We start from the raw sequence: 14,054 nt of genomic DNA, 5'->3' as shown, positions 1-14,054 counted from the left end.
TTATTTCCCATTCAGCCTTGCATGCTGCCATAATGATAGTACATATAGAATGAAACATCCATAGTACACCCCCAAATGAATAGAACTATAACTAAAACTAAAACTTCTATGGTATAGCGAAGATTGAACCATCCTAAACTTAGAGCATCATAATACCTGGCAGCAACAACATCTGCTACTAATCCTCTCCCCCTCCCCCCCAAAAAAGCCTGTCGTGATTTGTTTGCAGAAAGCAGTTAACAATGGAAGTTAATCTGTTTGTTTTTCCTATTCATATGGTTGCTTAAAAGTAGGTGAGGACTCCCAAATGTCTAAATTCAGAAAGCCATAGTGGTTAGTGGTTAGTCCAATGTAGAGATCAAGAAATTGGGTTTGCATATTAAAATAAATTTCAAATCAAAGCTAATATTATCTATATAAATAAAAATGTAAATGTTCGTTTGTTCAAAATCTTAAATCTTCGAAAGTTCTTCACCGATTGCTTTGAAATTTTGACACAACGTTGCATTCGAATATGCGCGTGTTTTTATATACCTACTATTATATAGATGTCATACCTGTGACAGGTAAAAACAAAAAAGGGCCAATCTTTAGAATTGTGCGGTTTAGATCTAGACACGGATAGCTTCTCACATGGACAATTATATGTTGCGTGTTCTAGAGTCGGCAAACCAGACAATCTCTATATCTGCACAGACAATGGAACAACAAAAAATATTGTATACCCACAAGCATTGTGAAATTAAACATATTACAAATGTGCGCTTTCTCTTTTCTTTCTTTTCCATTTAACCAGACTGAGCCACAGCAACGTGTGGCCGGGTACAGCTAGTATATAATAAAACTGTTGGGCTTTCTTGGTGTAGTAGCCTGGCCTTTGATACAAAGAACTGAGACCAGAATGAAGATTCAGCTTTTTACTTGCAATTGAATTTATGCATAATAATTTGTTCCTGAACTTGTTTTAGAATTCTTAATAGCCATCTTTGTAATTTCATGCAGACACAGAGACAAAAATTAAACAGGCATCTGTATAAACCTTGCATCAGAAAAAAGATAGCGGTCCTTGTCTCTACAAATAGGTGTACATAATTATTTTTTGCTACTTGTATATTTCATTCAGTTTATTTGAGTGTTGAGCTCAAATTAAAGATCAGCTCTGAGTTCAGCATTCTCTTCTCTTTCTAATTTTGCCTAGCCAGATGCCCTAAGAAGCAAACAGTTATGCCATTGTATTCATGGTAATTTCCTGTGGCATCTGTTATTCCAATTCAAGTGAGATACATTAAGTAAGCAGGGTTAACTTATCTAGAGTGTAATAAAGGGACACAATCAGCTGCACAAACATCCAAAGGAATACAGCCATTGAATTTTCTGCCTTGTAATTTTTCAGTGATAACGAAATCTCCTTTTCACCTTAAAAATTACAAAGGGAACTCAAAATGTCTCCAGTGAAATGTCTGTTGATTATAACTCTCTCGTTCTCCTTGTACCACTAACTTTATAACTTCCTGTCCCACAAAAAAATTCAGAAATCGCTCGATTGCTTGCTTACTTTTCTGAGAAATGAGAGCTATAGCTATACAGATGAAATAAATGATTTTGAAATGTTGCAGGAAGTTCAGAAGCTACTTGACTCCTAGGAAAGACTGCTTCCAGTGGAGAGATAGCAAGTGACGTTAAAGGAAGATAGGGCTCTCAGAAAATGAACATCAGAATGTAGCAATAATAATAAAACCAGATTAGATTTGCACATAGAAAAAGCATGGTTCAATTTGCATCTGACATTGGCCTGGTTCTTGGTTATTTATAACAGAGGTCCCCAACCTTTTGGGCACCAGGGACCGGTTCCGTGGAGAAAGGTTTTTCCACGGACCAGAGAGTGTGCGGGTTTATGTGCTGCCTGCATCCCACGGATGGGGCTTTGCTTGTTTGTGCGAACCGGTTGCTGGCATGCCGTGGACTGGTACCGGTCCATGGACCAGGATTGGGGACCCCTGATTTATAAGAATAGTTGCTGTTCTTGGAGATACTATGAAGCTCCTCTGGTGGTGCCTACCATTACTCTCAATCACCAGGGCCAGAGTTGATGGAGATTGTAGTCCAGCAAATCTAGAGAAGTCCCATGAAAAATATCTGGTAGGTATGCAGACGTTAGCATTTTTCTTCTCTCTCAAGCAAGCAGGTCCTGGAACAGTCATTGTGTGCTCTGAAACTGTCAGCTCTTCTGCCCAATTTTTGAAAGAAACTACAGTAGACATGTTGTGAAATACATCATGTCAGGCTAAAGGGGGATATATGTGATTCCCCCTGCCCCAGAAATCTAGTGGGTTGAAAAAGATATTTCTGTTCATGTTCCTTGTATTTATTTAACTGTCTGCATTTTAACTGTTTGCATTTTAAAATTTTGCAAAACCTGATGACCAGCGAAGGGAAACAATTAACAAAACACAGGAAGCGATGCCCTTCTCAAACCATTTTAACTTTTTTAAGCACTGTTGTCTTCATTGTGCCTGTAGAAATCACTCAAACTCGAATGCAACTGCTACTCTGACATTTATATCCGGCAAGATGAAGAAAATCAATGGAACAGGGTAATAAATGGCTTCTAAATCAGGATGTCTTCTTTCCTTAATGGGTATTTAGTCTTCTCCTCCTAATAATGTGATTACAGGTAGTCTCATTTAGTGCCTGTCTTATATAGCAACTGTTTGCAGTTATGAGAGGGATGTAACTTTGTAACCAGTCCTCACATTTATGACCTTTGCAGGTCTGTAAAGCAAAGTTAAAGTAAGAAGGACAGTTGCAGTTTCACTTAGTAACCACTTTGTTCAATGACCGAGTTGCCTGCCCCAATTGTCGTCACTAAATGAAGTCTCCCTATACTTTACATCTGAAATATTTACTGTCAATTCTTAGTGGGTTTATTCTTCCCATATCTAGCTCTGAGGTGTTACACCCCTCAGTTAAGCATTATAGCGATCTTAAGGCATTGCTTTTGATGGAGAGAAAAGGACCTAAGATGGCGGCTATCGTGCCCTTCTTCCTTTGGAAAGAAATGGATTCCCTGCAGCTTCACTCTTCCTCCAAGCCTCACTTACCACCACTTTGGAAAGGTCGATGGGCGGCTCCTTGGGCTTCTCTGGTGCTAGTGTTGGTGGCGCTGGTGCTGTTTCCGGCACTTTGCTTTTACCTGCCAGGAATCCTGGCTTTGGCCCGGCTGGTTTAGCTGCTGGTTTGGCAGGTGGGGCTACCGGCCGCTTCACAGGGAAGTCCTTCTTGGGGGCCATGCTGCCGGGGGGTCTCCTTGCGAAAACAGAGCGGAGGCACAGTCAGCAGCAGGAGCAGCACGTGTAGGCGAAGTCCCCAGGCTCACGCTGTTTCTGTCTTGGGTCAGCTTAAATAGCTCTGTCGATACAATGATGTCAGCCCAAGAGGAATTGCTGGATACCGAGTGGGAATGCATCTAAAAATGGGAAGCTCAGTCCCCCTTCAGCAATGCTAGGTCCTCCCTTCATTCATGACGGAACAATCTCCAAAGGCTTTGCTACAGCTAAGCATCCTCTCTGAGCAGCCAGGCCTTGGCTCTGTCTGCGTGGCACCCAGCCAGCTAGCTCACTCAGCAAAACCTCTGGCTCTCTGCACCAGCCATACTGGCTGGCAGAAGGCAAACGGCAGTGAGGTGGGTGGGAGGGGGCTTCTACTTCAATGCAGTTGAGATGGATTAGTTGATATTCTATATAATGATAGTGTCTGTCCCAGTCCCAGTTGTCCCAGCTACCAAAGGCTTAATTATTCAAGAGGGATGCTGTGTCATTATTGTACTGAGCTCCCCTCCGCCCCAGTCTTCTGTCTTGGAGCCAAAATCATGGCTGCTCCTTTATCATGAAACAGAGGTGGGAAACAGTAGCAACATACGTAGCTAGAGAACATTTTAGAGTCCTTATTCCCTGATTAGCCCCATAAACATCATGTTCTCAGTTCTGCAGATTCAGGGACAGAAGTGAAGAAAAAGAACATTTGTTGGACTTGGATGGAAATAATTGGTGGATATTTGGACACAAATATATAATGAATATTTTACCAAAGCTAATCACATCACTTTTTTGCAGCCTAAGCACGGCATGCAGGAATATTTGCATGCAAATATTAGCCTAGGTGGAGATGCTGAAAAAAAATGGAGAATTCAGGAAGAGTGCTCAGCACAGACTGCATCTTTCTGAGATGTTGACCTCCATTCCTAAAACACTTTGTCTTCTTGTGAAAAGCTTTGACTGGGGCAGGGNATTGCTTCTCACATGGACAATTATATGTTGCGTGTTCTAGAGTCGGCAAACCAGACAATCTCTATATCTGCACAGACAATGGAACAACAAAAAATATTGTATACCCACAAGCATTGTGAAATTAAACATATTACAAACGTGCGCTTTCTCTTTTCTTTCTTTTCCATTTAACCAGACTGAGCCACAGCAACGTGTGGCCGGATACAGCTAGTATATAATAAAACTGTTGGGCTTTCTTGGTGTAATAGCCTGGCCTTTGATACAAAGAACTGAGACCAGAACGAAGATTCAGCTTTTTACTTGCAATTGAATTTATGCATAATAATTTGTTCCTGAACTTGTTTTAGAATTCTTAATAGCCATCTTTGTAATTTCATGCAGATACAGAGACAAAAATTAAACAGGTATCTGTATAAACCTTGCATCAGAAAAAAGATAGCGGTCCTTGTCTCTACAAATAGGTGTACATAATTATTTTTTACTACTTGTATATTTCATTCAGTTTATTTGAGTGTTGAGCTCAAATTAAAGATCAGCTCTGAGTTCAGCTTTCTCTTCTCTTTCTAATTTTGCCTAGCCAGATGCCCTAAGAAGCAAACAGTTATGCCATTGTATTCATGGTAATTTCCTGTGGCATCTGTTATTCCAATTCAAGTGAGATACATTAAGTAAGCAGGGTTAACTTATCTAGAGTGTAATAAAGGGACACAATCAGCTGCACAAACATCCAAAGGAATACAGCCATTGAATTTTCTGCCTTGTAATTTTTCAGTGATAACGAAATCTCTTTTTCACCTTAAAAATTACAAAGGGAACTCAAAATGTCTCCAGTGAAATGTCTGTTGATTATAACTCTCTCGTTCTCCTTGTACCACTAACTTTATAACTTCCTGTCCCACAAAAAAAAATCAGAAATTGCTCGATTGCTTGCTTACTTTTCTGAGAAATGAGAGCTATAGCTATACAGATGAAATAAATGATTTTGAAATGTTGCAGGAAGTTCAGAAGCTACTTGACTCCTAGGAAAGACCAAGCTGCTTCCAGTGGAGAGATAGCAAGTGAGGTTAAAGGAAGATAGGGCTCTCAGAAAATGAACATCAGAATGTAGCAATAATAATAAAACCAGATTAGATTTGCACATAGAAAAAGCATGGTTCAATTTGCACCTGACATTGGCCTGGTTCTTGGTTATTTATAACAGAGGTCCCCAACCTTTTGGGCACCAGGGACCGGTTCCGTGGAGAAAGGTTTTTCCGCGGACCGGAGAGTGTCTGGGTTTATGTGCTGCCTGCATCCCATGGATGGGGCTCTGCTTGTTTGTGCGAACCGGTTGCTGGCATGCCGTGGACCGGTACTGGTCCATGGACCAGGATTGGGGACCCCTGATTTATAAGAATAGTTGCTGTTCTTGGAGATACTATGAAGCTCCTCTGGTGGTGCCTACCATTACTCTCAATCACCAGGGCCAGAGTTGATGGAGATTGTAGTCCAGCAAATCTAGAGAAGTCCCATGAAAGATATCTGGTAGGTATGCAGACGTTAGCATTTTTCTTCTCTCTCAAGCAAGCAGGTCCTGGAACAGTCATTGTGTGCTCTGAAACTGTCAGCTCTTCTGCCCAATTTTTGAAAGAAACTACAGTAGACATGTTGTGAAATACATCATGTCAGGCTAAAGGGGGATATATGTGATTCCCCCTGCCCCAGAAATCTAGTGGGTTGAAAAAGATATTTCTGTTCATGTTCCTTATATTTATTTAACTGTCTGCATTTTAACTGTTTGCATTTTAAAATTTTGCAAAACCTGATGACCAGCGAAGGGAAACAATTAACAAAACACGGGAAGCGATGCCCTTCTCAAACCATTTTAACTTTTTTAAGCACTGTTGTCTTCATTGTGCCTGTAGAAATCACTCAAACTCGAATGCAACTGCTACTCTGACATTTATATCCGGCAAGATGAAGAAAATCAATGGAACAGGGTAATAAATGGCTTCTAAATCAGGATGTCTTCTTTCCTTAATGGGTATTTAGTCTTCTCCTAATAATGTGATTACAGGTAGTCTCATTTAGTGCCTGTCTTATATAGCAACTGTTTGCAGTTATGAGAGGGATGTAACTTTGTAACCAGTCCTCACATTTATGACCTTTGCAGGTCTGTAAAGCAAAGTTAAAGTAAGAAGGACAGTTGCAGTTTCACTTAGTAACCACTTTGTTCAATGACCGAGTTGCCTGCCCCAATTGTCGTCACTAAATGAAGTCTCCCTATACTTCACATTTGAAATATTTACTGTCAATTCTTAGTGGGTTTATTCTTCCCATATCTAGCTCTGAGGTGTTACACCCCTCAGTTAAGCATTATAGCGATCTTAAGGCATTGCTTTTGATGGAGAGAAAAGGACCTAAGATGGCGGCTATCGTGCCCTTCTTCCTTTGGAAAGAAATGGATTCCCTGCAGCTTCACTCTTCCTCCAAGCCTCACTTACCACCACTTTGGAAAGGTCGATGGGCGGCTCCTTGGGCTTCTCTGGTGCTAGTGTTGGTGGCGCTGGTGCTGTTTCCGGCACTTTGCTTTTACCTGCCAGGAATCCTGGCTTTGGCCCGGCTGGTTTAGCTGCTGGTTTGGCAGGTGGGGCTACCGGCCGCTTCACAGGGAAGTCCTTCTTGGGGGCCATGTTGCCGGGGGGTCTCCTTGCGAAAACAGAGCGGAGGCACAGTCAGCAGCAGGAGCAGCACGTGTAGGCGAAGTCCCCAGGCTCACGCTGTTTCTGTCCTGGGTCAGCTTAAATAGCTCTGTCGATACAATGATGTCAGCCCAAGAGGAATTGCTGGATACCGAGTGGGAATGCATCTAAAAATGGGAAGCTCAGTCCCCCTTCAGCAATGCTAGGTCCTCCCTTCATTCATGACGGAACAATCTCCAAAGGCTTTGCTACAGCTAAGCATCCTCTCTGAGCAGCCAGGCCTTGGCTCTGTCTGCGTGGCACCCAGCCAGCCAGCTCACTCAGCAAAACCTCTGGCTCTCTGCACCAACCATACTGGCTGGCAGAAGGCAAACGGCAGTGAGGTGGGTGGGAGGGGGCTTCTACTTCAATGCAGTTGGGATGGATTAGTTGATATTCTATATAATGATAGCGTCTGTCCCAGTCCCAGCTGTCCCAGCTACCAAAGGCTTAATTGTTCAAGAGGGATGCTGTGTCATTATTGTACTGAGCTCCCCTCCGCCCCAGTCTTCTGTCTTGGAGCCAAAATCATGGCTGCTCCTTTATCATGAAACAGAGGTGGGAAACAGTAGCAACATACGTAGCTAGAGAACATTTTAGAGTCCTTGTTCCCTGATTAGCCCCATAAACATCATGTTCTCAGTTCTGCAGATTCAGGGACAGAAGTGAAGAAAAAGAACATTTGTTGGACTTGGATGGAAATAATTGGTGGATATTTGGACACAAATATATAATGAATATTTTACCCAAGCTAATCACATCACTTTTTTGCAGCCTAAGCACGGCATGCAGGAATATTTGCATGCAAATATTAGCCTAGGTGGAGATGCTGAAAAAAAATGGAGAATTCAGGAAGAGTGCTCAGCACAGACTGCATCTTTCTGAGATGTTGACCTCCATTCCTAAAACACTTTGTCTTCTTGTGAAAAGCTTTGACTGGGGCAGGGCAAAGGAGATAATTTTACACAAATGGAAAGAAACTTATCCTCCTGATTTTAAGGAATGGATTTTAGAACTTTCAAAAGCTTAAAAATGAGAATGTGAAGAAACACATGTGGCAGTATACAATCTAAATATAACAACGAGCTTAAGGACTGTGTTTTATATCACTAGGAGAGGATATTATAGGGAAGTTTTATTTCTTTGTTTTCTGTTGCTAATTAACTCCTTTCCCATCTTTTTGTCACGTTTAGTTTGTTTTAATCATTATGTTATATCTAGGTTTTTTGGTTCATCATATAATTCCTATGTATTTATATATTTAGTCTCTGTTGACATGGAGATTGTTATCTGTATTTCACTATAAAAAAAATAAAAAGTAGCCTGCTTTGTTAAATTAAACCTTTCCTTAATTTGTCCTGAAGATACAGAATATCCATAGAATGGGCAATGTCAGGGAACTGGGGAATAAATACCACCCACATAGAGAAACATCCTTTGAAGAGAATAGACTATTGCCTCCTTAGCAAAACTAGAAATTGAATTGAATTGCATTGCATTACTAGAAATGGAGTTGTTGGTTCCCATAATGTCTCAGAATCTTCATGATCTGAAAGATTCTGTTTTGTATCAGTTGTTGCAAACTATCACCACCAGTGTGGTATCCCTCAGTACATGCTAATGACTAGTTAAATCAGATGTACTTGCTTTTTATATGACCTTAAATATTATAATAAATAATTCAGATCAGTACCATATGTAAGACATACAGTAGGGTATAATAGGTCACAGTATTATCTCCTATGAAAACGGAGGAAATATTTGTCTTATTGTCTATGTTTATGTATGTGTCATAGTCAGTGCTTTTTTTCTAAAAAAAAAAAAAAGGTGCCGGAACTCACACACATCGTACAACCCGCCTTGCCTACCCTACAAAGTTCCATCCAAAAAAGGTGCCGGAAATCCGTTCTGAGCGTTCTATGAGAAAAAAAGCCCTGGTCATAGTTATTATAGTAGTCAAGATTTGCTGAAATAATAGGGAATATCATATATGATGTTTATTGTATCTAATTATATATTTTATATGGTAATCTAAAAATAGTTTCAAAGCCAAGCTACTCTTTTTTAAAAAAAAATCTAATGTTTCTTAACGTCACAGCTGCAAATGTCTGCTTTTGATAGATTCCAAAATACAAGAAATTGCAAATTTAATATTTTTCAGCACTTAAAAAAAAGTATTGCTAAAGTGACAACTTGATAGGAAAGGGGTCTTTACTATCCCATCTTGATTTTTGGTAAATCTATTGAAACACTTGAAAATTTATTGGAAAGAGGTGTTTTTTTTTTAATATTGTTCAAAGACTTCCAGAAGTTTTGTATCTTATCCTAATTGCTAGGAAGTCCTGGGTTCAAAATACACTCCCAGAGAGCATTAAATCACTAGTATATCTGCCATATTATCCCTCCCTCCCCTGCCCCCCCCCCCAGCTTTCTTTCTGGTGTAAATTAAAATAGAGGGCGGCCAGCAGTTTTGAGTTTTCTACAGACATGCTTTGAATTACCTGTCGTGCAGTGCATGCAACCATCTCTCTCTCTCTCTCTCTTTCTCTCATCTATCTACTATCGCAACTGGATTGCCCAGTGGTTTTTTTTGTTTGTAAGTGTTGCTCTTAAATTTATGCAGCTATGGCTTTGATTCTGTGGGCTGTGATCTTTAGAACAGGAAAGGGAGTGGCTTCTTTGTGCTTCCTTTTTCCCAATTAATTACTGACCAGAAGCAAGCAAGAGAAGATTCTGCCCCTGGAGAGCCCTGTCTTTATCCTCAGGGTTTGCCCTCTGAGGCTTCAGGGCCATCTGCTGTCCAGCCTCCAGAACCCTTTCAACAGTTGCTGCTGAACTGTATTTTGTCATTTGACAAAAAGGGGCAAAACATAATATATGCAGAGGCTTAAAGAGTCAGTGATGTGTAGGGGTACAGGTGTTGGACTAGATCTGGGGAGATCAGTGTTCAGATTGATAGCCAAAGAGAGTCACTGGATGAATTTGGGCTAGTCACTTTTTCTGAGCCCAGACCTCCTCATAGGGTTGCTGGTTGTGGAATAAAATGAAGGAAAGGAAAGTCCCCTTGAGCTTATTTATACTTAATATGTTAAATTTACATTTCAATTGAATTGAATTTTTGATCCGGTCCTTCTGGATCCATCTCCACTTAAGGGAAGGGGTCAATTATACTCTGTGGCCCAAAGAAGACTGTATCTGCTGGGTTATTGTACCATTGCCTCCTCCTCCTCCTCCTCCTCCTCCTCTAGTAATGCTAGCCTTTCCAGTTTCAGCATCTTTAAGAAATACTAGGCTACCTTGTGATTATATAAATTGGAAGATGTGAGACTGGGTTAATGGGATTGGGAATTCAGATGTTTAATAGGTGGAATGATGAATTTTGTTAAGTACATTACACAAGCCTTATGGGCTTCCTTCCCTGCTAAGATATTTTTTTTTAAAGACTTCTATGTAGCAGAAGCTGCTGTTGGTAACTTGATTGTTTTTCAGTTAGGACTTTACTAGTCCAGTGCTAGTTTCCAAACTCAAGACAGGGAGGTTTTCAGCAGTCATAATTGGAATGGATCCCAAGGACTGCCAAAAGGGACCCACAGCTATAGAGTCACAGGTTATTCGCCACAAGGTTAAATGAAGCCATGAATTGCCTGCTAGGTCCCAGTCACAAGGAATTGCTAATGAACTCTTCTGCGGTGTTCAGATGCCTGCTCCAAACACATCACTCAGCCATCTAAGCTAACAAGACTGGACAGCTGAGAGCTAGGAGGAGGATTTAATGGATGACCCCACTTGTCCTATCAGAAGAGCCTCTTCCACATTCTGTACTGCTTTCTATTGCAACGGTTATCAAAGGAAATTTAGGCCTGTGCTGACATCTCTCAGGTTTTCTTCTTTAAACAGATGTATTATTATAGATTGCCTTGGATTCTGGCAGCATTTGACAGGTGAGAGAGAAAGCAATTCCAGCACCTATCAGTCTGATGACAGACAGCAGAAGAATGACTGCCTGGTGATTATTTCCTTTTACAGATATATCTGTCTCTTAGATACTGTTTTGCAACTGGGGAAGGCAACCTCCATTATGCCTCCCAGCAGATGTACTAGAAACCAAAAACATCAATTCCTGCACATTCCCCCTTTCCTCAATGATACTTCTTACACAGAGACTTAGCTCTCCAGACGTCACTGAGCTGCTGTTCATAGCATCCCTCATCCTTGGTTAGGATGGCTGTGTTACAATTAAGCAACATCTGGAAAACTACCAGCTCCCTATCTATACACACAACTTGCTAGTTATTGCAGGGATTATATATTCACATAGGTAATATTAAAACAAACAAATCCTGTACAGGTGGCCCTTGACTTATGACCACAGTTGCTAATTTCTGTTGCTAAGCAAAGTGGTGAGTTGTGTCCAGCTGCAAAGTCTTTTTTTTGCCGTGGTTGTTAAGCAGATCACCTCTTAATTGAATTGTGAGGTTGTTAAGCAAATTGGGCTTTTCCCACAGACTTTGCTTGCTGGAAACCAGCTGAAAAGGTTGCAAATGGAAATCAGGTGACCCTGGGACACAGCAACTATCTTAAATACATGGCAGCTGCCAAGCATCTGAGCAGTGTTAGAATGTAGTGCTGTAGGTTAACTCTGCTCATAGCCAGGAGTTTGATTCTCACCGGCTCAAGGTTGACTCAGCCTTCCATCCTTCCGAGGTCGGTAAAATGAGGACCCAAGTTGTTGGAGCAATATGCTGATTCTGTAAACCACTTAGAAAGGGCTGTAAAGCAGTATGGAGCAGTATATAAGTCTAAGTGCTATTGCTATTTGAATTTTGATCACATGACTCTGCGGATGCGGCAGTGGTTTTAAGTGTGAGGCTGGGCCGTAGGTTGGGTTTTTTTTAAGTGCTGTTGTTACTTCAAATCATCGCTAAACGAATGGTTCTAAGTCTTACCCCTGAAAAGAAAGCACCAACAGCACTGACTCCTCTTGTCCAGAGGTCCTGTTGCAGAATTGCTGCAAATTCTTCTTGAGTTTGTTCTATTTGTGAGAGGTACCATCAGCAAGAAGAGATGCAGAGAACTCAAGGTCAGAACTCAAGGTTGGATCTCAGAACTAGAAATTGAACTTGCTTCCACGTATTGACACCAAGCTAGCTAAGTGCTGGGATGCCAGTTTGGAAGAAGATGACCTTCAGCATAGACATGGGAAAGGGTGGGGATTACTCTGGCAAGGTTCTTATTAAGTGGGAGTGGGTGGATGGGGAGAAAGATGGCATCTCCCGTTAAAGGGCACATGTCCCCTTTCCTTACAGAATAGGAATCGTCACTTGCTTTGATGTCATGCCAGCCGCAGGAAAAAAAATGTATTATTTGTACACATTAAAGAAATTGCAGCAGTTCCAGCTAGCTAAACCATAATGATATAATGAGAAATTACACTATTTCAAACTCTGTCAAATATGTGCAGGCATTTCCTTTATGTTAGGATAGGTAGGAAGTGAATGCTGATATTTTCAGAGTAATGACAGTTGAAAGATGTGAATGATGTCATGAGCACTCATGTACTCAGTTTCATGGAATGAACTGAGCATTAATGTATCAAAATGAGTAATGAGCAAGACTAATGAGAAAGGGAAGGTGAACACTTCAATCTCAGGAAGTGAAAAATGTGTGCCATTCGGTTTCTGATGGACAATAATTTTTTCCGCAAGTTTTGCTTCCTGAAAAACTTTTTCAGTGATTATGATAGCCTTCTTCGAACTGAATGCACATATAATTTCAGAATGATTGTATCATGTAGGAATATTGAGAAATATGGAATTAACTTTTAATGACTATAATTTATTTAATCACATAATGTTTCTGACATGCTGCACGAGTCCAACAGGGCCAAAAGTATTTTACTGCTGATTTTTGTACTCGGTGTCTGATGGATCTCACTGCAGTGTCCAACATTAGTCAGCCAGCATTGATGGATTCCAGTTGCTCCATGGATAATCTAGTTGTAGTAAGAACTTATTTAAAATGTGCTACTTCCAGAATTCAGATCTCCTAATTTTAGATCAAAGCTGGTAGTATCACAATATAGTAATCAATTAAACAATGTTGTCCAATATCTCAACTTTCTGATATAAGAACTTCAGAATGGGTTTTCATCAGTGCAAATATAAATAAATGATTTGAATGTCATTTTTCCTTATTAATAAAATAGGGAGGGCAATGTAGCTCAATAGCCAATTTTTTTTAAAAAAAATGTAGCATTCTGTTTTATCTTTTTTTTCCAGACTAGCACCATTCTATTTTAGCTGTACAATCAGCTGCTGCTCTGTAATAAAATGGAGCAATTGGCACACGTCAGTCCTAGATGGAATTCTTCTCACAATATCAGCTTTTCCAATAAATATTTTTTGTAAATTTTTTTAAAAAGGTTATGCAGTGGTGTTGGATAGCAAGAGCAATGGCAATAAGAGTAGCTTTAGGTTTTCTGACAATATCCTGCCAGCTGTTCCTTGAATAACCTCCACCTATGGTGGCAGTAAGACGGAAAGCAATTGTGTGCCATTATGTGGATGCTGGGCCTTGTATCATGCCTCTAAACAGGCCTTTTTATAGTAGAAAGGTGTGCCTTTGTGTCCATTTTAAAAACATTAGGGAGTCAGTGATTATTGTAATTAAACCAAGATAGAGCACATAAGCTGGGCACATAAGCTGCAGTCATTGACACTAAAAGTACTAGAAACTTGCTGTATGTAAATTGCACTTGTCTAGTACCCAAAGCCGGACCATCACCCTGCTTCTTCACCTACATCATAAAGTGTGAGCAACACAGTGCAGGAAGCAACCCGACCGTTAGGTGAAAATACTTGTAAATGTGTTTTGCCCTCTTCTTTGAACCACATTGCCCAAACGGTTCAAATGTCGGCAAAGTGTTTTGAAAGTTGAAAGTCTCAAAATGATGTCTACTTCTTCAATTTAGTTTCCTTCTTTCCATCCCTTTGGAGAACAGAGGGGGTTAAATAAAGCCTTAGGAAGTACGATCACATTTTCCTCTTTG

The 14,054-nt window shown here is 40.5% G+C and overlaps 1 protein-coding gene across 1 annotated transcript in view; it reads right to left on the bottom strand.

Annotated features, from left to right (window-relative positions):
* Positions 1-3,290, bottom strand: part of LOC107293743 (myosin light polypeptide 6) — a 14,698-nt gene extending 11,408 nt beyond the window's left edge. Inside the window, exon 1 of the mRNA XM_015822910.1 lies at positions 3,102-3,290. Coding sequence (XP_015678396.1) covers positions 3,102-3,290 — 189 coding nt within the window. The remainder of the gene's footprint in view (positions 1-3,101) is intronic.
* Between the last annotated feature and the right edge of the window lie 10,764 nt (positions 3,291-14,054).

The sequence above is a fragment of the Protobothrops mucrosquamatus genome, unplaced genomic scaffold, assembly GCF_001527695.2.
Source record: "Protobothrops mucrosquamatus isolate PMUCROS unplaced genomic scaffold, P.Mucros_1.0 scaffold1725, whole genome shotgun sequence".
Classification (NCBI taxonomy): domain Eukaryota; kingdom Metazoa; phylum Chordata; class Lepidosauria; order Squamata; family Viperidae; genus Protobothrops; species Protobothrops mucrosquamatus.
This window is presented reverse-complemented; position numbering and strand designations above follow the sequence as displayed.